Raw genomic sequence first — 27,669 nt, 5'->3', positions numbered from 1 at the left:
ATTGATAGTATAATCAATATGAATGACTAGGTAAATGACGTTTAAACCATTTTTAATCTGAACGATGTGCAAATTAGCGGGGTACAAATTAAGAAGTGTAGGGTCATGCACACATTACGTCACGCTCCGAGGGTGGGGGGGGGGGTTCGAGCCAAGCGTGACAAGCCATACAAAAATGTTTGAGGACTCATACAAAAACCGTGACAAAGGGGGGGGGGAGGTGGTCAAAAAAGTTGAAATTTAGCGTGACATAATTTGTGTACCATCCCTGTTCAGAACTTCAGATTAAATGTGGTCAAACCAACAGGGGTACTCGGTACTGAACAATCTACCGTTTAATTTAACCCTCTAATACCCAACCCCGCCTTCAGACGGGGTACACTTTGGAATTTTGTGTATTTATTCGTGACTCAGAAATCAAAATGATTTTATTTTTGGCTTACACTTTGACTCATAACACGCATATGAGAAAAGTTTTTTATAACTTTTGAAAACTTTTTGTATTTTTGAAAATTGTTTGAAAAATTGTATTCTTATATAACCTAAAAATGCCTGGGTTTATTTAACGTGTAGTATAAAAAATCGTATCTTTTATATTTTTCTACTATTTCCCTATAACATAAAAAGAGTTTGGTGGTATTAAAACAATTTCAAACCTGTTTTTCCGTTAATTACACGCAAAATAAAAATATTTTCAGAAAAGTATTTCGAATTTATTATTTTTAAAAGTACTGTAAAAACTTGAATTTTTATTATTGCCAAAAATCAGTAACTAAAAGAGGCTTCAAGAAAAAATGAAAAAGGATAGGGATGTTCAAAAATAAAAATTATAAAAATCAAAAACCTAAATTTATAGATTTGCGAATAAAAATAAATCATTGCCCAAAACGTATTTAGAACGATTTAAGATAATTGAAAATGATATTTAGATCGAACATAAAAATTTGGGTATTAGAGGGTTAAGTTTTGTGAATGGAAATTTAGGATGATAATTCAGAGTCCTCACAATGCATCACTTGTTCACTACGCCCCGCCTACCCCTATAGCATTTAATAAAGAGTTGTCGAACACAGAACTTCTTGATATAATGAATAAATGATACTAATAAAAAGCAATAGAAAACAGCAAAAACAGGTGACAAATGATCAAAACCGATCAAGATTCTAAAAATAGAAGAGTTCGTTGAACATTCAAAAAGTTATCGTGATTTAGAAACTTGTTTGGGTGAAAAAATTTACTGACGTTAGAAGGGTAATTCCTAAAATTTCATTACTTGGTACGGTTAGGTTATTTTTAACTGAATGTTACCATTTCGTCCAATGAGCCTCACATTCCCCCATATTGCAAAACAGCCAGTAGTGCCCTGCTAACGGGATGAGGTCGTCTGGTAGCAGTGAAGTGAACGGGATGTGAGAGCGTTTAGGCAGCAGTAAGCAGCTGATGATTACCTCCGTTCCCCCCAACCATAATATCATATGCATTCCCTTCCATACGAGCTAGACAAGAAGGGCAACAAAAATAGTGATGTCGCACAGCACACCAACACATGTCACGCACCTATACTACCACAAAACGCTCGCTACCTCATCGAGCAATCGAGAGTGCGCACATTAGAGTGTTAATTTTGATGTTTTCATGAATCCCTCCTCTGCTGGTTGGTGGCACAAGTAAACAAAAGTGGCATGGATCAAGCAAAAACCAGGCTCAAAGCAGAATCTTTGTTCGTGAATGTGTTTACGAATGGTTGTCTCTTTATCACACGGAGGGTTCAGACTGACTGATAGTATGCGTGTGTTTATCATCTGTGGTTTCTTAGGTTGTTTGGTAGCATCGCAATGTTTTTATTGCGTCTGATTTGAAGTCTAATTATTTTATTTTCTTAATTACAAACCTTATACAGGTTCAATCATTTGAAATTTATTTGTCGTTTGTTATTAGTCGAAATTAGCACTTTTCCAAATTGACTTCTGTCATGGAAATGTCATAATGTCATTAGGTTGTATTAGAACCAAATTATTAATGAAAACTCTAATCATCTTATCAGTTACTTTTGAAATGAAAACTGCAAAACACTCATATAGCAAAACTACCTTTCGCTATCAGCTGACAAACTTACAAACAACGTTAGTAATCGCATTAGTTGCTTATCTAACCATCATCTTCTCAGCGAGTGGTTTGGATCTACTTTCCTTGTTTTTGTTAACCCAGCATGACTGATTTCTACTGGGATGAGTTGGCTGAAAGGAAGTGGAATGAAATGTGTCACAAAGAGTGATATACCTATATACAACACACAAACAATGAGTCAATGACTGTCTGCAGCTAGGAGATGATGGGGCAATTAAATCAAACGCTGTTTGAAGGACGTTCTTCCTGAGCAATGCTGAATTGGCACCAGCATCCTCTATTTGACATGAATTCAATCACCTCCCGAGACAGAGTCTAGTCAGGAAATGAAGAAGAAAACTTTTTTTTTATACTTAAAGCGCAGCTTTTCGTAATTTCGTGGTTACTCTTTGTAGTCTGTCTGTTTTTCGTACTGACAAAGCCAGGAATGACGTTGTTAATTGCAAGTAAATTTGTTCGCTCGCTCATCGATCATATAATTTGCACATTTTCACGTTCCACTTTGATTCAAATGCGTAATTAAAGAGCTCATATTTAAGTCTTCACTTGTGCAACGCTCAAAAATCTTCCAAAAGGAAAATTTGTAACGCACACTGCGTGCTGAAAGGAAAGCTTCGTCTGTTGGATTGGATGACTATTTTGTGAATTTCGTTTTCCGCTCTACCAATGTTGGTTGCTTCGCTGTCAATGTGGGTGATGTGATGGCTACATTGCGAAAAACAACGTGGCAGTAATTGAAATAGGATTCAACAAAATCATATGTGAAAAAAAATAATCGCGAAGTCCGTCTAGACGGATTGATTCAGTTTTGAAACTAAATGCGGCAGGAGCGAGCGTTCTCATGATCTTAGATTGTTTTCCATTTATTTTAGTGTTTTTTAACGCTGCCCAGATAGCCGTAGCGGTAAACGCGCAGCTATTCAGCATGACCATGCTGAGGGTCTTGGGTTCAAATCCCACTGGTCGAGGATCTTTTCGTAAAGGAAATTTTCTCGATTCCCAGGGCATAGAGTATCTTCGTACCTGCCACACGATATACACATGCAAAAATGGTCAATCGGTAAAGAAAGCTCTCAGTTAATAACTGTGGAAGTGCTCATAAGAACACTAATCTGAGAAGCAGGCTTTGTCTCAGTTGGGACGTAACGCCTGAAAGAAGAACGCTGCAGATACTTCCCGAAATTCCGAAGGATTTCCGGGCTGATTCGTATTACGGACATGCACATATAAAGTGTTCGACAGAGTTCTGAATGCCATAAATAGAGCACATCCGTCTGAAAGGACCACGTCCATCCATGTTATGTGAAACTCGTTGATCGTGGAGAAAAGGACAACCGGCCCAATTGTCGATTGAGATCTTGATTTTCCGTAGGCGCGGAGAGTAAGACTGAGCCCACTCAGTACCCCAAGTGTTCTTGAAGGTTTTCGAAATCCATCTTATGACGTCATCGAAAGGAACCGTTTCATCGAAACGAAGAGAATAATGGCCAGAACCGGCAAGGTTATTGGTAGCTACATTTCCGCGTATCATGGACATCCCAATGTCCGGAAATCCATGCGTAGGTTGTGTTCGGCAAAGCATTTTCCAGCGTCCTCAGTGGGATGTCAGTAGGAGCGTCGGATGTGTGGGCCTATGAATAGCGATATTCATTATTTCGTTATTTTTGTTTAAGATTGAATCAAGGTTCACTGCCAAGCTTTATTTCTAAAAGCAATCAAGATGCGATTATCAAAAAGAACTATCTCCATGTCATACACGAAGAATGCATAGAATCAGTACAAAAGCAATTCCTTTTATACGCCCTTCGGAAATTGAATTTTACTGTACTGCCACTTCCGTTATATGAAGCACGCTGCAAGCTCATCAACTTGTAAACACTATCAACGCCGAGAATTCGCATTAATTCTTTTCATCAACAATATTATTTTGAACCGTGTAGACTCAGCTGCACTTCTCTCTCAATTAAACTTCTACACACCCTCTCGGCATTTAAGAACAAGAAAATTATTTTCATAAAAATCATACAGAACGCATTATGCTCAAATCGGACCTATTAACCGTATATACCGTATATATGCTTCAGTATTAGGGTGATTCGAAATTTTAAAATTTTCAAAAAATCCTTACCATAAGAATAGTGTTTTGTGAAATTTTCAGCCACCGAAAAAATGATTTAAAAGTGACCCAAAGACAATGTAGGTTTATACGGAAATTACTATGGACGAAACGCTTCAGCACTGTAATGTAAGTACAAACTTACCATCCCATAGTAAAAACTCATTCTTCAAACCTTAATGAAGAATGTTGCTGGAGAAACAAATTCCTTATTAGCTAATTTTGTTCGGGATTTTTGTAGATGCAGGGCTAATTAATTCTATACTATGGTGAATAATAACCAAACAAGCTCTTCTCCTATCCGTCGGATTAAATTGTTCTCTTAAGCAAATTTCTTGATTATGGTTTGAAGAATGAGTTTTCACTATGAGATGATAAGTTTGTACTTACATTCGAATGCTGACGTGTTTGCAACATTTACCAATATTTCTCCATAGTAATTCTCATATAAACCAACATTTTCCTTGGGCCACCTTTAAATCATCAACTAGAAAGCTGAAAATTTCACAGAATACTTTTTATGGTAAGAATGATAAGAAAGATATGGGAGATTTAATTTTAAAATTTCGAAATTCTGCTGAATTGATAGCAAGTGGTGTTTCATCTGTAATCTTCGGTTTAGGAACACAATGTCGAAACCCAAAACGCCGAATGCCAAAACGTCGAATCCCAAAACGTCGAAAGCAGTTATTTTTAGAAACATAGCGTTGCGAAGGAAAAAAAATGGTTGTAATACGAACGGCTCTAAAGCTCTAAGAGAAGCAAATGTAAGTTGAAGCTTGATATATATTAACCCCAACAAATCTAATAAAGGTGATAAGTGTAGATACGACTTGTAAGTTCACTTTTAATTTGTTCTATGATTTCAAGAATAAATCTAATTGGACAAATGCAGATTTTAAAACAAACAGGAAATAATTGGCATCGTCGATTCAAACAAATTGCTACTCTTTTGATGAAAATTTGGTGTCGAGATCCAAGAATTTCTTTTCTTAAATGATTGTGATTAAAACTTAATTACAGAGAACAATGCGAAGGCAACTGCTTCAAATTCACAATTTAATATTTAACAATTAGCGAATTCTTTATTCTTTAAAAAAATACTCATTCTTTTGTCGATTTTTATCAATTTATTGATTTGTTTTTCGTAAACAGATATTTTTTCAGAATGTTCAGCTTGTTTTTCAATTTGTACTATTTTCTATAAAGGTATACATTTTGTAAAATATTCGCGTATTTTTTTGTTTTAGACATTTTGTCTCCTCGACGTTTTAGCATTCGACATTTTGGCATTCGACATTTTGTCTTTCGACATTTTGTCCCTTTTATCGCATTCCACATTTTTTCTTTCGACGTTTTGTCATTCAACCGTAATCTTCGCCTGTGAGCCAAAAGAAATCTCCAACCTCCATGTTGTAAATGAGTAAATATTTGTCGACTGACTACACTGCCGTGAATCGCAAGTCATCCTTTCTTTCACACCAATTTGACGTTACCAAAACGTGTTTCATAAAAAATGCTTTCAAAATATGTAATGCTACAATATTAATTAATAATAACTACAGTAATGACCCGATTTTGTCAGCCCCTTTATACGGAAAATTTCTTGCACTCACTGTTGCATAATCGATTCTATGTAGTAATAAGATAATTCAAATCGTTTAATGGAACAATGAGGAAAAACATCACTGGGACAGCAAAATGGACAAATTTACAATGAAAAGTGTCTGTAGAATAGAATTTTCCTAAGAAGTAGATGAAAAAACCGAATTTAGTACTATACCATTTTTCATCTACTTATAGGTATTCTACTAAACAGCTCAAAGATTTATTATCAGAATTTTCATATTCATTCCATCAAACAAAGGTCCCGTGTGATTCTAATACGACGTAGCCAGCTACTATTGCAGACAATACGTCAAAGAAATGTATGGTATGTGAAATGTATGGTGAAAAACTATGAATCCACCAAATTGTTCATAACTCCAACAGATCGAAAAATTTTGGGCAATAACTGGGACCTTCCTTAGTCGAGTGTTTAGAGTCCGCGGCTACAAAGCAAAGCCATGCTGAAGGTGTCTGGGTTCGATCCAGGATTTTTTCGTAATGGAAATTTCCTTGACTTCCCTGGACATAGAGTATCTTCGTACCTGCCACACGATATACATATGCAAAAAATGGTCATTGGCATAGTAAGCTCTTAGTTAATAACTGTGGAAGTGCTCATAAAGAACACTATGCTGAGAAGCAGGCTCTGTCCCAGTGGGGACGCAACGCCAGAAAGAAGAAGAAGACGTACTTTGTCATGAACATGTTCTACCATGAATTACTGCCTGGGGCCTTCCTGGGCATAGAGAATCATCGTACCTGCCACACGATATACGAATGCGAAAATGGCAACTTTGGCAAAGAAAGCTCTAAGTTAATAACTGTGGAAGTGCTCATAAGGACACTAAGCTGAGAAGCAGGCTCTGTCCCAGTGTGGACGTTAATGTCAAGAAGAAGAAGAAGAAGAAGAAGAAGAAGAAAAAGAAAATAACACAATTTCTTGTACATTAAACAAAATTGAAACAAAATATGTTAAAATATAAACAAAAATGTAACTCATTATGTTTTGCATTAAACAAAAATACCGTTAAGTCACCGTGCGGCCTCCATTCACCGTGCACATATTCAGATTTCTACACAATATTCATAAAAATTATACAAATTATTGTTTTGTTGGCAAAATAATGTAAAACTGATGAAATGAAGTAGTTCTTGTCACAATGCTTTTTGAAAAAAATAGTTTATGTGGTCAAACTCATGTGAATTCTGTTTAATAATGAGATTTCTTAACACTCTTAGTAGAAACGCCAAAAAATCACATATTTCATTTTAACGTTAGAGTATCAAATTTTCCATGATTTCAACAAATTTTCGCTGTGGATACTACAAGCAAGATGTATTTCATCGTATGAGCAGTGAGATTTTATGCAAATTTTTTTTTTTTTTATGTTTCAGTCGACACCCAAATGGACCCTTCTCAATATGTATGGTTCCTTTTACCGTGCATTAATATAAAAGGCATGAAATTATTGGGTAATATTAGATTTATTGTTATATCATGATTTAATTATTTAATATTTAGTTTTTGAGCGAATATGGAATGGTTTGGACAATACAGTCAAACCCACTATAATGATTTAAATGAAAAATAATGATTTAGCCATATATTAAAGTTTCTATGGCTTTTATTGCAAATAACGATTTGAATACTCTTAAAAATGAATGCGCACACTACTAGCGACATCACTACCCACCATAAGGCTGATACAAATATTAAATTTCTTTTATGTCCGAGACCACTTGGAAGGTACGAGGGGCGGGGGATAAAAATAAATAAGGAACAAAAAAATAAAAATGAAAAGAGTTATTTTTTTGAATTTTTATTTTTATTGATAGTTGTTAAACTGTTTTTAATCGTCCTCTGGATCATTATTTTACTTGTTTTTCACTTTGTAAATTGAAAAAACCTAACTGATGTCAAAAAAATGATGAATCTTTTTTTTCTCCCCTTCAAAATTTTTGGATTTTCACATAACAGTGACATAAAAGAAAATCAATATTTGTATCAGCCTAAGTATGGAATCGCGTATTCCAACACTCATACTGAATATTGCAGCACCTTGAAAAGTTTAGCAACACCTAAAATGAATATTATCTCGTGATTCTGAAGTGCAAGATCAATGTATTTTTGAGGTCATCTTAAAAAATACGTCTTTGAGCCCCTGCGATTTTTTATTTTCGTTGAAAACAAATTTTAGCTCTGGATTTTGGGTGATAGCTATCGAATACCAAAATGAAGTATTTTTAATGGTTTTAAACATTTTTTTCAAATACCATTATAACACTGTTCGACAAAAAAAAAATTTTTGGATGGATCAGGGACGCGTTTATATGGGTCTTGACGTGCAAGAAAAGTATAGAAAGAGGCCGTTTTCAAATGATTTGCAGCACCCCTGGATTATTCTTTGATAAAGCTTGAAAATTTGGCATTTTTAATCACAAAAAGTGTAAAAAGCAAAATATCAATATCTTTTTAAATTCAATTATACAACCATTGAATTTGTCCAATCAATGTTTTTTAGCACTGGATGACTTCAGGGAAACGTGCACCATTTCAGAAGAATATTGGCATCTATTTTGTATGTGAATTTGGAATGTTAACGATCATTAAACAAGTACGTGAGGATGTGCACCATATAAATACTACTTTTTTTCTTTTTCACACATCTGGTTCATTATATAATATTAATTATAGGTTCAAGAAGAAGCTTGATTAGGATTTTATTCTTTGCTCCATTAGATAAAGCAATGAGCAATGAAATCCAGTAACATTTGATTTCAACACGACTACGAAAAATGTATGTGTATGTGTTATATTTTTTATGGGCTGGTTGGTCTAATAAACTCCAAAATATTGATTGGACAAATTCAATGGTTGTACAATTGAATTTAAAAAGATATTGATATTTTGCTTGTTACACTTTTTGTGATTAAAAATGCCAAATTTTCAAGCTTTATCAAAAAACAATCCAGGGGTGCTGCAAATCATTTGAAAACGGCCTCTTTCTATACTTTTCTTACACTTCAAGACCCATATAAACGCATCCCTGATCCATCCAAAAAAATTTTTTTGTCGAACAGTGTAATATCAAAATGAGGTATTGATAACTGAACAATACCTAATTGTGGTATGATACCAAAATATGGTATGCATAAGTTATTGCGAGACGGAGATGAACCAGCCTAGGGCTGAAAATCTCCTTAATAAAGCTATAATAATAAGTTATTGCGAGTTATTCTTTCCTCCGCGGGCACTAGTGTGCACGGTAAATGGTGACATACAACGGGACGAGGCGACCTTAACATGATATTTGTAAACATAGTTTTTGAGTATTTTTTGTTATGTATCACTTGTTTTAGATTTTTCCTCGAATTATGGTATAAATGTACACTTCGTGGTGGTATTCTAATACTCTTTAAATTATTTGGAAAAGTTATACCATTTTTTGAAGTCCAGATTTTTTTTAAATGCACGGTGAATGGTAGCTTGACGGTATAACTCATTTTGTTATTTTTCATAATTGAATTATAACAAAATTTGTTATTTTCATTGCCCTTAGGTTTTTTTATAACAAATTGTGTTACAATTTAGTTTTAAATTGAAACAAATTTGAAACAGGTCTTGATATTATAACAGATTTTGTTTTGATTGTGTTATAATTTCCTCCATCAACTCAAAGTGATCCTTACAATAAACCAAATTTGTTATTTGTAACAAATCTTGATATAATTTTGTTGTAGTCCACTGATCGGAAAGTGCTACATTAACATACCCTCTCCCTTTCCCAAGCTATAGTAAAAATGGACGTTGTCGGAAATAGCGTTATTCATAATTTCGTTATTCTTTTTTAAGATTGAATAAAGGTTCACTCCCAAGTCTTGCTCTTAAAAGCAATTTTTATGAGATTAACAAAGAGAACTATCTCCATGTCATACACGAAGAATGCATAGAATCAGTACAAAAGCCTTTTATACGCCCTTCGGAAATTGAATTGGACTCACGAAATAAATAAGGTACCGTGGGGTAAGTGTATACAGAAAAATCAATAGTCAACTTCATTGTTATGCACAGCTAACCTAAATAATGTAATTCAAACTTTTTTCTGTGGGTAACAAATTAGGGACTAATATGCTTCAAATCGTCATTTAATTCGATTTTTTCTGAATGTTATGTATTGAGTATGATGGACTTGAAAATTTGCGCCAAATGATCCACTTGCCCCACCATTCAGTAAAATATACCGATTATTTTCACTTACCGCATTTACCCATTGCCCCGCGGTACCTTAAGTAAATAAAAAAAAAAACAAATTTAGTACTATACCATTTAATTCCACTAGAGATCGTATCTTGTGACAGGTACGCGTATTTCTACCTAAACTGTAAGGCCGTCTTCAGTGTCGAGTCTAGTCTGGTATAGTACTAAATTCTTTATTTTTCATTTACTTAGTTTTAAGAGGTTTTCAAGTGAAAATGAATGGTGTTTCGAACTGAAACCATACAGATTCCGGACTGAATATAGTGGATGTTTAAATAAATTGGACTATAGATGATTTTGACCATGTAAAGATGAATAAAGAAATGGACTAGTCAATTTTAATCTTTCTGAAGCTGATTTTACATTTTACACAGATGCCTTATCAAATTCCAATATTACAGCAAATAAGGCAAATATTTGTTTTTTTTCGAATCCTTAGAGCAAGATTATCTGAAATCATTAAAACACCCGTGGGCTGTTCTGACTTCACAAAATAATCTAAAAAAGAATACTACCTAAATTTTGCAGGATTCTGAATTAAATCCGGTGAGTTTGCTCAACAAAATCCCCGAAATCAAGATTTGTTTGTAGGCTTAATCTACGAAGAAATCCAGAAATTTTAAGCGGGTTTTAAACAGAACCAAGAAAATACAATTTTGAGTAGAATCATGAGAGGTTTCACAGTAATGTCGTGATAAGGCACTTTAAAAAAATAGCAGAAAATATTACAAAAAATGTATTCGTATTCTTTGAGTATTTTATAAATCATCGACTTAAATGTTAAAGAATGTTTTAACATAATACTATCGAAATCGATTTCTACCAAATTTGATTAAGGATTCCAACTACAATTCTTTGGGTTGCAAGGAATTCGGTCAGAAACCAAATAATAACAGTGATTCTAAATGTGAACTGGATTCTGTGACTCCGATAATATTTGGTGATGATTTCAATATAAATTTGGTAGAGATAAGAAAAAAGTCATGTTAAGAACCCGACTTGAATACTTTCGAGTAATTTAATCTTGCAAACTTTCCCATGGAGAGTGCTGCCCAGTATGATCATACCGATGTTAGTTTCAAGTACAATTTTATTTGCAATAACATTATTTCTGTGATATTTTCAATCCGGGACACTGTCCGGAACGCTTAGTAGTGCGGATAAGGTCGCTTGAATCCGGGACTGTCTCGCACAATGTCTGGTCACTTTAGTTTACTTCATATCTGAGAACTAGAACTGTGAAAATGTGATGCACCAAATATACACCAGACGTTCCAAAACGAAAAATAAACTATACAGATCATGCGAGAATCAGAAGTGTAAATTAGAGCTTGTCGGTTTGGAGAAACAGTTTTTTTCAATCAATCTCATATGAAACATTGATGCTTCCTTTTTTTAGAGCGTACGAAGAACATAAAATTCGAAGACATTCTGCACTGGTTCTGTTTATTACCTTTTTCCTATATTTCATCTGATTGTCCCTACCAGAAATGCGTTTCCCGCGCACCTATCAACAAAACCTTGGACATCGCGAGCTGTGGCGTTTTGTCGTGAACCAACATGCTGTTTGCTTGGTCTGTCGCGCTGCAAAAGGTTGACCCACTTTTAAGTCTGGCGACCGCGTTTGAATGCTGGTTGGTAGGTACGTAGCTTCGTACGACTTCGAACGACTCACAAAGTTATAACATATCTACAGCGCAGCGCCAGGCCAAATCAACCGAACCAACAGCCAAATGAAGCGAACGTCGCGCTACTTTAAGGTGTTTAACAACGGCAACGACCCGGGTAGAGGGAAATGGCAAATTAATATCAAAATCTACCATTTAAATAGTATGCTTGAATGTTAAAATTTGTATTTTTTTTGTTTGGAATAAGAGTTGACATAACAAAAAATAATAACTCATTGTGTGGCATAGGAACTCAAGAATAACCTATTTTTCCACAACAATATCATACATACACTACGCACCATAAGTATGGAATCGCGTATTGCAACACTCATACTGAATATTGCAGCACCTTGAAAAGTTTAGCATCACCTAAAATGAATATTATCTTGTGATTCTGAAGTGCTAGATCAATGCATTTTTGAGGTCATCTTAAAAACTACGTCTTTGGGCCCCTGCGATTTTTTATTTTTGTTGAAAAAACTTTTATCACTGGATTTTGGGTGATGCTAAACTTTTCAAGGTGCTGCAATACTCAGTATTGCAACGATTCCATACTTATGGTGGGTATTGTATATACAAAAAGAAATAGCAAAATAAGTTATTATTTTGATATTGAATAATAAGTAGTAACTAAATGAGTGTTTCGGGTGTAGGTCGTTAGGCCGAATGCCATTAGGCCGAAAGAACCGTTAGTCCGAAATAACATTTGACCAAATGGCTAACACATTCATCAGTGTTTTTTCCTTCTTTTTATCAAAGGCTGATCTTTTTAGTTACATTTCACAGCGGTTTTTGTGGGCTTCTAGGTAATACAAATCTGATCTAACAACTAACAATCCATTCGACTTGAAATTTCATTTTAGGTAATGCAAATTATTCTGACCTATCCCTGCTAATAACCCATTCGACTTTACGGTTCATTAGAACTATCGGTCATTTTCGGCCTAATGACCCTTTTTACCTAACGGCATTCGGCATAATGGCCTTCGATCTAACGACATTCGGCTTAACGGGATAGAACCGAGTTTTTCACGTGGGAATCAAAATAGGGGTTAATTGAGCTGTTAAAATTCTTATTTAAATCAAACAAATAACAAATTTTGACATTCAATAATTTTTCATTAGTGGTAAAATTTGCTATTTGATTGCAATTTTGTCTATCCGGAAAGATAATGGTTTATTGAGTACTTCAATCAAGCTATATACTGTTCGAATGCATTGTTTTCCTACAGTTTCCATATAAAAATATAATTCCATGTTTTACTCTAATGACAAAGTTTGTTTCTCTTTTGCTATTTTTTCAAGGAAAAAAATCCAATAATTAATTTTGCTATCATTGCATGTATTGCCATTGATATGATATTGAGTATCATAAATATATGACAGAATAATGGTTAAACATGATATGATTGCTATTTTGTCATTCATGTCTACGCGGGGTCCGACGATGCGATCCGATGAGGAAAAATCACTATGTGTAAAAACATTCAAAAGCGGTGTTGGAAGGTCAACTGACGAAACAGAAAATGAAAATTTCACGAAACTCGAGGCAAAGTGAGAAGCAAACTAATTGTTCGAAGACGTCTATACAGCGAGAGCCGACGGAATCCTTGGCCATGATGATTGGGAAGTGGAATTCTGAATTCGAACAGTCCAATGTAAATAGTAAACTACAACACTTGATACAATGACAAGTTTTGAGCTGTAAGCTGTTCTATTTCGGACAAGGTCAGATTAAGTATACAGTATCACAAAAATTAACCTTCCGTTCTGGTTGTGGTTACTTAATACCCATACACCAAACTACCCGTTAGTCGAAGGGTTTGACTGTAGTATTGAACATTGGTGTAACATTTTGGAAATACAGGAACACCCACGCATTCGATTGCTACACGTCTTATGTGTGATGATAATTTACGCTGGAAGAAGCCAGTGATCGACTCGAAACATATACGAACACCCGATAGTGATGCCTTTGCTTCAATAGCAAATTGCGTACGTACTAACAGCTGAGATAATGAGCGACTCATCTTTGAGTGAGTACTACCGATGCAGCGAAAGTCAATAGTAAAAATAATGCGCGCTAGCTTCACTTTCCATGCATGTGTTCACCAACCATCGCTGTCGGTGTGCAGTAGGGTGCGGCTTATTTTTCAAAATTTCTCAAGATCAAAAATTCTTGTGCTCTACTGAATTTTATTCACAGAAGAAGAGAAGCCGAAAATATAAAAATTTACAGGCGGCGCAAGTGACTAAAAATTTAGTTTTCAATTTTTAAAATAGACCATCGGTGAAATTTACTTTATTTTGTTCAATAACTTATTTTTCAATGAGTTTTGTATCTTTCAAGACGATACAGCGAAAATGGCAAATTAGGTATAGGAAGTTAAGAACTAGGGAAGTGCTCTTGGAACACTAAAATGAGAAGCTGACTTTGTCTTAGTGGGGATGTAATGTCAAGAATAAGAGAAAGAACCATTCTCTTCAAAACTAAATTTTTCAAAAGATAATGGAGCAGCAAATTTAACTAAAACTCTGAATTGTATTACCAGATTTTTTTAGGGACTATAATGAAGAATAACAAGCAATGCAAGATTTTATTGCAAACTAGTCCGTACTCTTATGCGATTTAATTTATGATAACAAAGTTGATTTGATAGCTGCTACGGATTAATCCGACTTACTTTGTATGAGTGTACGAAACGAAACCGAATGTACATATGAAGTCTTAAAATAACATTTTATGCGAGGAAACTTTTCGATCAAACGATATCATCCACCAAGTAGTGCGGATGTGATGAAATTTGTGTAAATAAACGACTTTGTTTGTTGACTGCTATGCGACTTCTGGTTGTCTGGGGATTCTTGTTAAAATCATTATTAACTAGCAGCCTCGACCAGCGTGAAAAAAAACGACAAATCTCTTTCTTGTATTTGCCGATCAGACAGGCTACCATGGTTGACCATGGTGAGAATTGATATATCGTGCTAAAAAAAAAAGTTTTAAAAATGTAAACCGTGCTCTGAACCTACCTAACTTAATGTGTAAAATTTTGTCTATGGAATACAATGAATCGAAGGTCTTAGTTTGTTCACTTTTCAGTGATAGGTCTATTTGAATATTTTTGGAGCAATGTTGAACGAATTGCTATCATAATTGTGGTACAGCACTTTCGATTACTAACGATACGTTTGGGGCCATTTTTACTATACATAATTCATTTTTTTTTGTTTCACAATTCTTAACTTTATTAGTGGATGTCTTGAACTTTCTTATCCCACAAACAGGTCGGAGACCTTCTTCAACTTCAGCATAATAAACGGAAGCACTGATGATGATAAAGACGCTTTTTACGCGCAGCTCAAACGCGAGTACGATAGCTGCCCAAGCCATGACGTCAAAATCGTCATAGGCTATCTAAACGCTCAGGTTGGCCAGGAGGAGAAATTCAGACCGACTATAGGAAAGTTCAGCGCCCACCGGCTGACGAACGAAAACGGCCTACGACTAATTGATTTCGCCGCCTCCAAGAATATGACCTTTCGTAGCCCCTACTTCCAGTACAGCCTTCCATACTGATACAACTGGAGATCACCACAGCAGACAGAATCACAAATCTACCACGTTCTGATTGATCGACGGCACTTCTCCGACATTATCGAAGTCAGGACCTATCGTGGCGCTAACATCAACTCTGACCACTATCTGGTGATGGTTAAACTGCGCCCAAATATGACTTAGAGCGGCTTAAGCAACCAGATGTCGCAACTACGTACGCGCAGCACTTCGAGGCTGTATTACCGGAAGAGGGTGAGCTGGATGAAGCTCCTCTTGAAGACTGCTGGAGAACAATAAAAGCAGCCATCACCAATGCAGCTGAGAGCATTTTGACGGCCGAGCGTGAGGTGATCGAAAGGTGGAAGCAGCACTTTGACGAACACCTGAATAGCGCTGAGAGCACAGGCAATGAAAGACGGGACAACGGAGGAAATGCCTTCGTCAGTACTGCGGGCGATGGAAACCAACCAGCCCCACCTTGAGGGAGGTTAAGGATGCCATTCACCAGCTCAAGAACAATAAAGCTGCTGGTAGGGATGATATCGGAGCTGAACTCATAAAGATGGGCCCGGAGAAGCCTGCCATTTGTCTGCATCGGCTGATAGGCACTATCTGGGAAACAGAAAAGCTACCGGAGGAGTGGAAGGAAGGGATAATATGCCCCATCTACAAGAAAGGCGACAAGTTAGATTGTGAGAACTTCCGTGCGATCACCATTCTAAATGCGGCCTGTAAAGTATTATCCCAGATCATCATCCATCGTCTGTCAGCTGTAGTAAACGAGTTCGTGGGAAGTTATCAAACCGGCTTTGTTAAAGTCGATCGACAACGGACCAGATCTTTACTTTACGGAAATTCCTCCAAAAATGTCGGGTATACCAGGTCCCTACGCATCACCTTCTCATCTATTTCAAGGCGGCATACGATAGTACCAACCGCGTAGACCTATGGAAAATCATTGACAAGAACAGCTTTCTCGGGAAGCTCACGAGACTGATAAGAGCGACGATGGAAGGTGTGCAAAATTGTGTGAGGTTTTCAGGCGAACACTCCAGTTCTTTTGAGTCCCGCCGGGGACTACGACAAGGTGATGCGCTAGAAGGTGTTATGTGGAGAGCCGGGCTAACAAGTCGAGGAACGATTTTTACAAGATCCGTACAATTTGTTTGCTTTGCGGATGATTTGACACCCTGTACACCCACCTGAAACGCGAGGCAGCAAAAGTTGGAATGGTGGTGAATGCGTCCAAGACAAAGTACAATAACAATAGCCGTTAAATACGGAGGCGCATCATCAGCGGAAGTCGGGCCTACTATGGCCTCCACAAGAAGCTGCGGTCAAAAAAGATTCACACCCGCACCAAATGCACGATACCTATACAAAACGCACATAATGCCGGTAGTCTTCTACGGGCATGAAACTTGGACGATTCTCGAGGAGGACTTACAAGCACTTGCAGTCTTCGAACGTCGGGTGCTTAGGACGATCTTTGGCGGTGTGCAAGAAAACGGTGTGTAGCGGCGGACCACGACCTCGCTCAACTCCACGGCGAACCCAGCATCCAGAAGGTGGACAAAGCTGGAAGGATATGATGGGCAGGGAATGTGGCAAGAATGCCGGACAGCAACTCTGCAAAGATGGTGTTCGCGTCGGATCCGGCTGGTACAAGAAGGCGTGGAGCGCAGCGAGCTAGTTGGACGTGGGGCGGAACCGAGGATGGAGAAATGCGGCCACGAACCGAGTATTTTGGCGTGAAATTGAAGTGTTATCTGTTTAGATGTTAACTAAATAAATGAAAATGACGTCGGATACCTGGACAAATGCAGCAGTGAAAGAATTGTGTGAATCCGTTGGCTTGTTATCGAGCCAACTACAAATGCCATTTCATTTTCATTTATATTAGACAAATGTACCATTAGTGGTGCACAAAAGAAAAAAAGAAATTTTTATCATATCAGTCGATATATTTCAAATCCTTCTGTCATTCAAATGTGTGAAAATCACGATTTTTGTAAAATTTAGCTGCAAAAATCCTTGCACCAAAAATAGGAACACTGTTCTTTCAGTGGCGGTATGCTTTTAGCAGGGTACATTTAATATATGCAAACAAGCAGAATAATAGTTTTAAATAGCTTTAAGAATAAATTGCATAAATTTATAAGTGCGAAACATGTCAAAACACACTATCTCCACTACTGGAGCTACTTCCACTAAGGGAGCGTTTACTCTAGATAGGGTTATTTCCTCCTTCCTGTTTGAATTATTGTTGTTGTTGTTTTCTTAGTTCTTATTTGGTCTCTTTTTTCAAGCATGAGGATCAAAAGCTGGTTCTTAAGATAAAGTTTTGATTTTCTGTCAATGAGTGGTTTAAGACATTTTTGTTTAAGACTTTTTGTTACATTTGACTTGAATGCCCTCAATGTAATTTTTGAAAGTTAAATTTTTATCAAGTATGAGTCCTAGATACTAGTTGCAAATAAGAAGCTTTTGGTTTATGTGGAAATATTATTAGTTGAGTTTTTGAAGCATTAGGAGAAATCTTCCATTTTTGCAAATATGAAGAAAAAAATATCCAAACTCTTTTGCAATCTACTACAGATGACGCACCCTAGTGTGCAGTTTATTTGTACAAGATATAGGTACTCTATGCGAAACGGCCTCCAATGCACTGTCTGATGGAACCATAAAAATGGCTGTTTGAACGAGAAAGACAAAAAAGCCAAGGTGAAGTAACAGACAACAGCCGGATTAACGTAATAGTGAAACAAATAATTTTCACGTCGTTCAAAGAAAGCGCAAGGAAATAATAATGTCTGTACACTGTATGCCAAATTATGACCATTTGGCCTTCGTTTGTAGATAGTCCATGGGTGTTACCAAAATGGAAATGTTTGGTCAGATTATGTTGGCTGCATTTGGAACTTTGATTTGTACATCATGAAATCGTTGAGATGTTGTTTTCTTCTTCTCTTTGGTGATACGTACAGATTGGGACAGGTGTGTGTAGCTTAGTCGGCTTATGAGCACATCCACAGAGGTTAAGAGACAAAAGGTCGAAAGACAAAACGGCGAATGCATAAAAGGTCAGAAAAGAAAGCATGGTAGAAAGTTCTTCTTCTTTTAAAAAAGGATTTCAATCTTTTGCTCCTTCGTTTATTCCTTTTGTTCATTTTAGCCCTTTTGTCTTTTCGGCTTTTGCCATTCGACCTTTTGTCCTTTCGACATTTTCTTATTAATTCTTCCCCAGTTTATAAGAGACAGCTTTCATTTGAACTATTTTTCATACGTTTATCCGAATGAATTGGATTTGTTAAACTATCATAAAACCTTAACTGTAAAGTGTGTTAATCGAGGAGAACTAACATTAGCTGCACCTGGCTTTATTCATTAAAAAAAAAAAACAAAGCGATAGGAGCACTTCCAAGTGTTGAAGGTAACAAGCAAAAAAAAATCCATTGAAGCGGGAAACGTGAAGGTTGCCCCACATTTAAACGCAGGGTGGAGTTTGCCTAGACTCGGGAAAATCGGTCTTCTGTTAAATTATCGCGTGCTTCTAACAACAGTTGCATTACAGCTGTAACTGCACTACAACCATTTGATGTACGTTTGTTGAGTCGTCATCGGTATTGTTCTTTTCTGTGCTTGTTCTTGTTGTCATTTATTCAGCAATTTTTGCAGCGTCATCGATCATATGGAGTGACCTCTTTCTGGTTAGGTTGGCTCTTTAGCGTAAATCCGAAGTAGAAACTATCGCTTTCAGTTGGTGAATATTTGAAAGGCTCTTTTAAATTATTTTCTGTCATATGTTAGATTCTATCATCCTACCTATCCTATGCTATTAAATTCGTTCATATACTCAATGAAAAAAATCTAAATATTCTTTTTGTTGAATAATGTTGAAAATCATTATTATTATTGCTCTATTTAAGTGCCCTTTCGACAGTGGAGAGTTCGCCACTATGTTAATGTTTAATATTACTTTTTACATATGGAAATCAACAAACAGAGGATGGGTTAGGTTGACATATCACCTTCGCCCCACTCAAATCAGCCCATGCTCTGTTTTCAGATGTACACAAAATCCAGACACTAAACTTTGGACCAAACCCTTTTTTCTCCGGACCCACTTTACTTAAAAAGGGCTAACCGTCTGCAGTCGGTCGTAGCACCATAGGCGCTGCAACTCCCAAGTAACCTGAGTAACAGCTCTGGATACTGCATTCCGGTAATTGGTAAATCCATACATCCTCTGGATTACACTATCTCCTACGCATGTAGCGAGCATGCAATCTCTCACAATAATTCGACAGCCCACGAATGCGAAATGCTCCACTGCGCATGGAGGAGATTCTGAGTGTCAGGTACTGCCTATAGCAAAGCAATTAAATTCTGGCACAAACTGCGTTAGGTGGATGTTCACTTCCCAATTATTTTTCCCATACCAATCTGACCCCTTTTCTATTATCCAATGGGTCCATTTACCTTTAGTGGAGCTATCCCATTCTTGCTGCCAACCTCTAAGCGTTATTTCTTTATACGCGCTGCAGACTCCTCCGATTATTCTCTGGTTGGAACACTGGACATCTTCCTTGGCGATGAGCCCGATGGGCGTCACCCCGACGACGTAGACTGTCTCTTTAGAAACCGTCCGGTATGCGATTGCTACTCTTAAGCACATGACCCTACACGAGCTTTCCAACCGCTTTAGGTTTCTGCTCGTTCTAAGCGCTTTAGACCAGATTGGTCCTGCATACTTCAATATAGATAGCGTCACGCCTGCCAGGAGCCTGCGTTTGCTGGCAATTTCAGTCAAACTGTGTTAGATATTATCCTCGAAAGCATAGCCATAGATGTGCTTTTACAAGCATTTTCATCATGGCTAGCAAAGCTAAGCTTGTCATAGATCATTACCCCAAGGATGCCTAAGACTCTATGGTGCAATCACCTACCGGGATAAGAGCCCGTTACTCGGACTTGCGATTGTTGACCACCACCACCTCAGTCTTGTGATGGGCCAGTCCTTGTTTCCTAGACCCTATCCACTCCTCAACTATGGAGATAGAGTGTGCTGCTGTCAACTCTACTTCCTCCATCGATTCTCCATAGACCACTAGGGTGATGTCGTCGGCGAGGCCAACAATATTAGCACCCGTCAGTAGGGGCAGCCTCAGTACGTCACGGTACACCGCATTCCATAACATCGGTCCCGGATTGAACCTTGAGGTACACCCGAGGTAATTCGGGCGGTTTTCTGCCCCTCCTCTGTGTCATACAGTAGAATTCTACCATCAAAATAGATTTCTGGAAGCTTACACAACCGGTACCTTCTGTATACGGTACTAGCCTGTTGAGGATCAACCTCTCCAACAACTTGCGCGTCGTATCTAGTAGACATATATAATTATACGCCGACGGGTCACCTGGTGGTTTCCTCGCCTTAGTTAGAAGCACCATTTTCTGTCGTCTTCGTTGAGCAGTACCAATCACTTTTCGCGCTACTGTACTCACTGCTCCGTGGACTGACTCCCACAGATCTACACCATTTGCTGACAGGCGTTGGGTATTGAAATGCAACGATTGTCGATGTCTAGAACTCAAAGCGGTAGATAACCGTGCTCGGGTTTTGCTTACAACAAGATAGTGGTCTGAGTCGATACTAGGACCACTGAAAGTTATAACAACGATGACATCGGAAAAATGTTGGCCATCTACCAGAACATTTTTTCTGTTTCTGTTCGGGATGAACCACTGCGACCAGTTTTTTTGATCTTTTGTGGTATACCCGTGCCCTTTGTTTAGTGCATGTCGTTCTACTCCATTACTATTGAGAAATAATGAAGTAGTCGTTTTTTATACAAATATCATTCTTTACCATTTTGCATAGAGCCTCTTTAGAAAAAGATACCGCTATTTATACCTTTTGGAGAAAACAGTTTGTCACCATTAAACTCTCAAAAGCGCGCCCCTTAATCAGGTTCGGCCACTAAGCTGGTTGAATGATACTGATTTTGACCATGCATCGATACTCTAGCGTATCAAATTATTGCTTCTACTTATAAGGTTCAAAGTCGTTTTTTGAAACTGTGAACAGGTTTCATCGCATGAGACATTTAGATTCCTTGAAACAGAAAGCTTATTTTAGAATTTAAGAGTTCTGCTACTCCACCGATTCGGAATCGTTTCCCTCCTAGATATCGAATGATAAACTCTTGAACTCGGAAAGAAATTGTCTCATGAGTTGAAACCAACCTCAGTTGCTGATTGAGCCATTTTTTCACTTCGACCTCCTCATCATCTAGGACAAATAGGTGGGTCTTAGTGGCTTGTTATTCTCTTATACTCTTCCGACCGTAACTTATAAGTATTCACAAGAACAGATACAACAAGAGTACAATATGGTAGATCTTACCCCGTAACGCACCTCGTAAAGGTGATCTACCCGCGTTACGGGTAGAACATGGTTTGGTTGCAAAGTTCGTCATTTGAGTGTCGCGATGTGTGGTTACGGATATCCTTGCGTGCAAAGTAGGTGCTACTGATGGCCATCCCCGACACGCTAGTTTATGGTTCCTATAAGGTTAGGAATACAGAACGTCACGTTGATAATCGATTTTGCACCATTTCTGCGGAAAGTGCTAACATAACCCACATTTACCAGCTCTACATCTAATGCGGCCAAATATTCAAACAATAGTTTTTTTGGCTGGTCAGACTACAGCGGTTACTCCACTCCACTGCCTATGCATTTAAGTCACCAGCTATTACTACTGGCTGCCGATTAGCTAGTTCAGTTATCATCCTGTCGACCATCTGGGAAATTTCCTCAATCGACCACGCCGGAGCGCATATCAGCTGCAACAGAACTCACCGTAAATTTTGCTATCGCAAAACCTTATTTTTTTAGATAGAGTCTATTCATTGGATTGGGTATCGTCCTGTCGTCCCTATGGCTGCTAGGCAGTGAGACCTATCCGCCAGCCAGTTCTTGTTGTTGGTTAGTATGCGGTATGGGTCCGATATTAAGACCACGTCAGTCTTGCTCTCCAAGACGGCGTTGATAAATATCAAGCATGAGAAACGAGAATTTGAGAATTTCGCACCACTGCTTGGCCGTTAGCTGGTTGGTTCGTCTCTAAACTGCCAAACAAACTGATAAAGCACATAATGGCAAATATATTTTTTCATCGTTGAAATGAGACTCGATCTGATCGGTGCCTAGTCAATAATGGAGTTCCAGTCATGTTCATTCCTATTGTATATTCGCATTGCCTCTAAATTTAAACATATTTTTGTTTCTTGTGTTTCTCTTCCAGGCGTAGGAAAATCACACACAGACGCAGCATCGGTGCGTACGCAATTTCCAATTCCAGCAGCATGCGGACTGTACTATTTCGAGGTGAAGATAATCTCCAAAGGCCGCGATGGCTACATGGGCATCGGGCTGACCGCACATCCACACTTCAAGATGAATCGGTTACCGGGGTGGGATAAGCAATCGTACGGCTATCATGGCGACGATGGCAACTCGTTTTGCTCGTCCGGGAATGGGCAACCATACGGGCCCACCTTTACCACCGGTGATATTATTGGTTGTGGAGTTAATTTAGTCGATAATACCTGTTTCTACACTAAGAACGGCCACCATCTAGGGATAGCTTTCAAAGATTTACCGGTGAGTTCCTGATCCAATACAGTACGCTTTGGAATATCATCACCAGTCATTATAGAAAAGCTCTCATCCTCCGTTTCAGCCACGATTATATCCCACAGTGGGACTTCAGACCCCAGGCGAAGTCGTAGACGCAAACTTCGGCCAGGAGCCATTCAAGTTTGACATCGAAGACATGCTGAAGGAGCTGCGAGCGGCGACCAAATCCACTATTTATAATTTTCCCCTGCCAGATGATCAGGGCGATTGGACTGTGATCTTGCACAAAATGGTTTCCTCGTACCTTGTGCATCATGGCTACAGCTCGACAGCCGAAACCTTCGCACGCACCACCGGCCAGTCTCTCCAAGAGGACATGGTGTCGATAAAGAATCGACAAAGTAGGACCCATTACCTTTAAGCAACTGTTACGAACTATCACAACTTTCTTCCTTCTTTCAGAAATAATCAAACTAGTACTATCGGGGCGCATGGGGCAAGCAATTGAGCAAACTGTACGCTTATATCCAGGTCTTCTGGAGTCGAACCAAAATCTGTTGTTCATGCTCAAATGTAGACAGTTTATCGAAATGGTGAACGGATCTGATTTCGACCTCGTGAGTACTTCCAAATTATGGTTGTAACATAGCTCATAATACTATTTTGCTGTATCTTGTTCACAGAGTGGTTCATCTCATACGAGTCCAGTGCAAACGTCTGTTATACAATCGACGAAAAGTTATCAAAACGGAAACACGGTTATCCCAGATGGTAGTGACAATCAGGGTTTTAGTAAAAATAACGTTCTAAGGTAACAAACACGTTTCGCTAGCTGCATATTGCTTTATTCTAAACTTCCCCATTAATTTGTAGTAATAATGGCACGTGTATCGAAGACGACTACTCTAATGACGTAGAAATGGAAAATGGCCATACGAACAACGTAAATAGTTCTAATGGCTACAAGAACGGAACGTCAAACAGCAATCTCAACGATTCGCTCGACGACGACGATGAAGACGAAGAAGATGGCAGAGACGAGGATATGGGTTAGTGAGATGATACAACTTTCCTAGGAATTCAAGTAACTTTTCTACCTGTTTCGTTTTAGATGTGGATTCGTCTCTATCGCCGAACTGTAAATCGACCAACACTGGCGTTTCGCGATCCGGTGTCGAACGGATGTTGGAGTTCGGTCGGGAACTGTTCCAGATGAGCCAACGGTTAGAGAAAGAACAAGGAGTTAACGAAACTAATCAGAAAATGTTAGAGGTAGGTGTATGACACTAGAGGTAGTTGAAAGGTGGGACTTATAGTTGCTTGTTGGAGCCTAGATAAACGTTGGTGATAAACATACGGCTCTCCAACAATAGCATGCTGAGGGTTGCGAGCAATGTGGTATTAAAGTACATTGGGTTGCGAGTACGAATTCCGCCGGTCAAGAATCTTTTCGGGGTGGAATTTTTTTCGACTTCACAGGGCATAGTGTATATTGGGCCTTCCTTAGCCGTGTGGTTAGAGTCCGTGGCTACAAAGCAAAGCCATGCTGAAGGTGTCTGGGTTCGATTCCCGGTCAGTCCAGGATCTTTTCGTAATTGAAATTTCCTTGACTTCCCTGGGCATAGAGTATAATCGTACCTGCCACACGATATACCAATGCGAAAATGGCAACTATGGCAAAGAAAGCTCTCAGTTAATAACTGTGGAAGTGCTCATAAGAACACAGCTGAGAAGCAGGCTCTGTCCCAGTGAGGACGTTAATGCCAAGAAGAAGAAGAAGTGTATATTGTATGGCAATCGTTTGCCATACAATATATACACATATAGAAGAACACTACAAGCTGTGAATCAAGCGCTGTCTGGATAGCCTCAATCCCTTGAATTTCGTTCTGGTAGTAGTAACGCCAAAATGTGTCGAAATTGAAAACTAATTTCGATGTTGTGATATCATCATGCCTAGTAACTCAATATGATTATATTCTGTTCGAGTTAACAACAATCATAACAAAATATAAGATCAAAATGTTATATGACACATTCCGCGACGCCATCTTGATGTGATCAGATAGAGATTCCGTAGTTGTGAAAAAACGAAAAATTACAGAGTAAAAGTGTATAAAACGATACGATTTTTAATGAAATAAGTGCATAGCTATCAAAAGAAGTGAAAGCAGTTGACGATTCACCCGGAATTGATCTGGAGATAGAGTAAAAAGGAAGAAACAACGGAGAACAGTATTTAGAAAAAAAGAAGAGAAAAAGAAGAATTTCAGAAACACGAAGAGAAAAAGCACAGCTAGAGGTTAAGTGTCAGGAAGAGGAAAATAGTAGCAATAAAACAAAATCAAGTGATAACGGTAGTGATTAAGAACAAGAAAAATGATCAAAAACTCGCAAATACAAACAAGAAAAAAATACCCGAAGACGACGGCGAACACGAAACAGAACACGAAGAAGGACAAGAGCACCATCCAGCAGCAAGAAGAAGTGCGAAACACGGGAGACGAGATACCGGACGATTGGACAGGCGAAGTGGTGTACTTGGAGCCTGTGGACTATGAGCAACCTACACAACACCCAGTAGACGTAGGAAAATGCTTGAAGTCGAAGCAAATCACAGGATTCAAGGACATTCTAAGAATCGGGAAATTCCGGTTCAAAGTCACGTTCGAGTCAACACTTCAGGCAAGGAAGGCAGCGGGAACAACGATGCAGGAGCACAACTTGAAATGCTTTGTTCCACAAATGTTCCGGCAAAGCATCGGCCTCATCAAGAGCGTGCCGTGGAAATACGGAGAAAAGGAGCTGCTAGAAGAGCTACCGGCTGACGTACCTATCCTGAAGGTCGAAAGGATGCTCAGGATGGACGAGACGCAAAAACTGACACCAACGCAAAACGTGCGTGTCACATTCAAGGGGAAGGAGCTGCCCAACTTCGTATGGATGTATGGGTACAAGATAAGAGTGGAGCTGTACCTATTCCCGGTTAAGCAATGCAGAAACTGTTGGGGGTACGGCCATAAAACCCAAAACTGCAAACGGGCGAAGAAATGCAGCAAATGCGGACAACAGGCGGATAAACACGGCGAGCAGTGCAACCAGAGCTGTATCAACTGCCATGGAAACCATTCAGCGGACAGCAAGCACTGCCCGGAAAGGCAAAAACAGAAGCGAATCGCAGAAAAGATGCAGCAAGAGAAACTGACGTATCAGGAGGCCAGAGGAACCTTCCTACAAAATCGGTATCAGTTGCTACAAGATTACGACGAAGATTTTCCATCGATTGCGGCAGGAGACGACGGCTCAGAAGCTGGCACCACAGCCACCGAGAACAGAAGAACGTGGAGACCCAGGAAGACCCAACGAGCCGGAGAAAACCAGGTAGCAAAGCAGTCGGGGCAGGACAGACAAAGGGATGCGGAACAACGAAGCCAGAACCGAAACAGAAGGAATGCGCAGGCAGCAATCGAAAATCCCTACAGAAGCTCGGAAGTGGAGAGAATGCGGATGGAAATGAAGGCCTTCTGGAAAAACGTGGCACTAGTCGGCAAATTGAAGCAGCTGCAGGAAGCAATCAAGGAGCAAGTGGGTACTAAACGAACAGATATTAGTTACGAGGAGATAATTATTAAAATAAGTACAGTAATGGGCGAAATAGTCGAAGAAATTGTAAGCAACATGGCTACTAGTGAGGAAAGCATAAACAGAGAGTCAGTAGAAGAGAATAGTTATAACAATGGAGAATGAAAAGATAAAAATTCTACAAAATAATGTACAATCAATAAGGCCAATAGAAACGCGAGAACAACTTGCCGTGTTTCTTAACAGATAACAGATCACATTAGCCAGCTTACAAGAGATTTGGATAAAAGAAAATGAAAAATACAGAATAAAAGGATACAATTTTCTAAAAAAAATGTAGGGATGAAGGTTTTGGAGGTGTAGGATTACTAATCAAGGAAGGATTAGCCTATGAAGAAATACAACTAGGCAATTTGGAACCATTAGAAATAGTAGCAGCAAAAACTAAGAACCTCGACATCAACTTCACTATAATATCAGCCTACGTGCCACCGGGCAGCGAGCAAACTAGGGAAACGATAGGCAAAATTAAAGAACTGTTCAAGTTAATCGACTCAATCACCGGCGAAGTAATTCTGACCGGAGACTTCAATGCGAGGCACCCTTTGTGGGAAGAAGAAGCTCGACCGTGTGAGAGAGGAAGAACAGTAGCGAGCGAGCTAGAAACATCGAAACTAATCCTGCTAAACGATGGTCAGCCAACGACAATCCCGAGAATAAACGCGTCGCCTACGGCAATAGATTTGACTTTCGCCACGCGTGGAATAGCGGCGAAAATGGAATGGACAGTAGAAGAAGAGGAATTCGGCAGTGCCCACATGTGTATTGTAATGGAAATACAAACGACAATACCAATAGCGAAAAGAACGGTAAAGAAAGTGAACGTAGAAAAAACGATTGAGGGAATAAATACCATTCAACCCCAATTTATGTACGACCCGGAAGAGATGCAGGAGATATTTGAGGAAAAAATTGAGGAGGCTAGCTATGTAATAAGGAACAAAAAAGCAAATTATCTAAAAAAGTGGTGGTCGAAAGAAATTCAGAAAGAATACGACATCAAAAAGGAGAAACTAAAGAATTTTAACAAAAACAAATCGC

The 27,669-nt window shown here is 38.5% G+C and overlaps 1 protein-coding gene across 2 annotated transcripts in view; it reads left to right on the top strand.

Moving 5' to 3' along the window:
- LOC5570869 (ran-binding protein 9) overlaps positions 1–27,669 on the top strand; it is a 75,723-nt gene that overhangs the window by 31,581 nt on the left and 16,473 nt on the right. For both annotated transcript variants that reach the window (XM_001659331.2, XM_021843960.1), the window contains 6 exons: positions 22,652–23,010; positions 23,090–23,387; positions 23,449–23,603; positions 23,670–23,797; positions 23,860–24,035; positions 24,098–24,258. In XM_001659331.2, coding sequence (XP_001659381.2) covers positions 22,652–23,010; positions 23,090–23,387; positions 23,449–23,603; positions 23,670–23,797; positions 23,860–24,035; positions 24,098–24,258 — 1,277 coding nt within the window. The remainder of the gene's footprint in view (positions 1–22,651; positions 23,011–23,089; positions 23,388–23,448; positions 23,604–23,669; positions 23,798–23,859; positions 24,036–24,097; positions 24,259–27,669) is intronic.

Source organism: Aedes aegypti, chromosome 2 (assembly GCF_002204515.2).
Source record: "Aedes aegypti strain LVP_AGWG chromosome 2, AaegL5.0 Primary Assembly, whole genome shotgun sequence".
In the NCBI taxonomy this organism is placed as follows: Eukaryota; Metazoa; Arthropoda; class Insecta; order Diptera; family Culicidae; genus Aedes; species Aedes aegypti.
The sequence above is the reverse complement of the archived record's forward strand: the minus strand, read 5'-3'. Positions and strand labels throughout refer to the sequence as shown.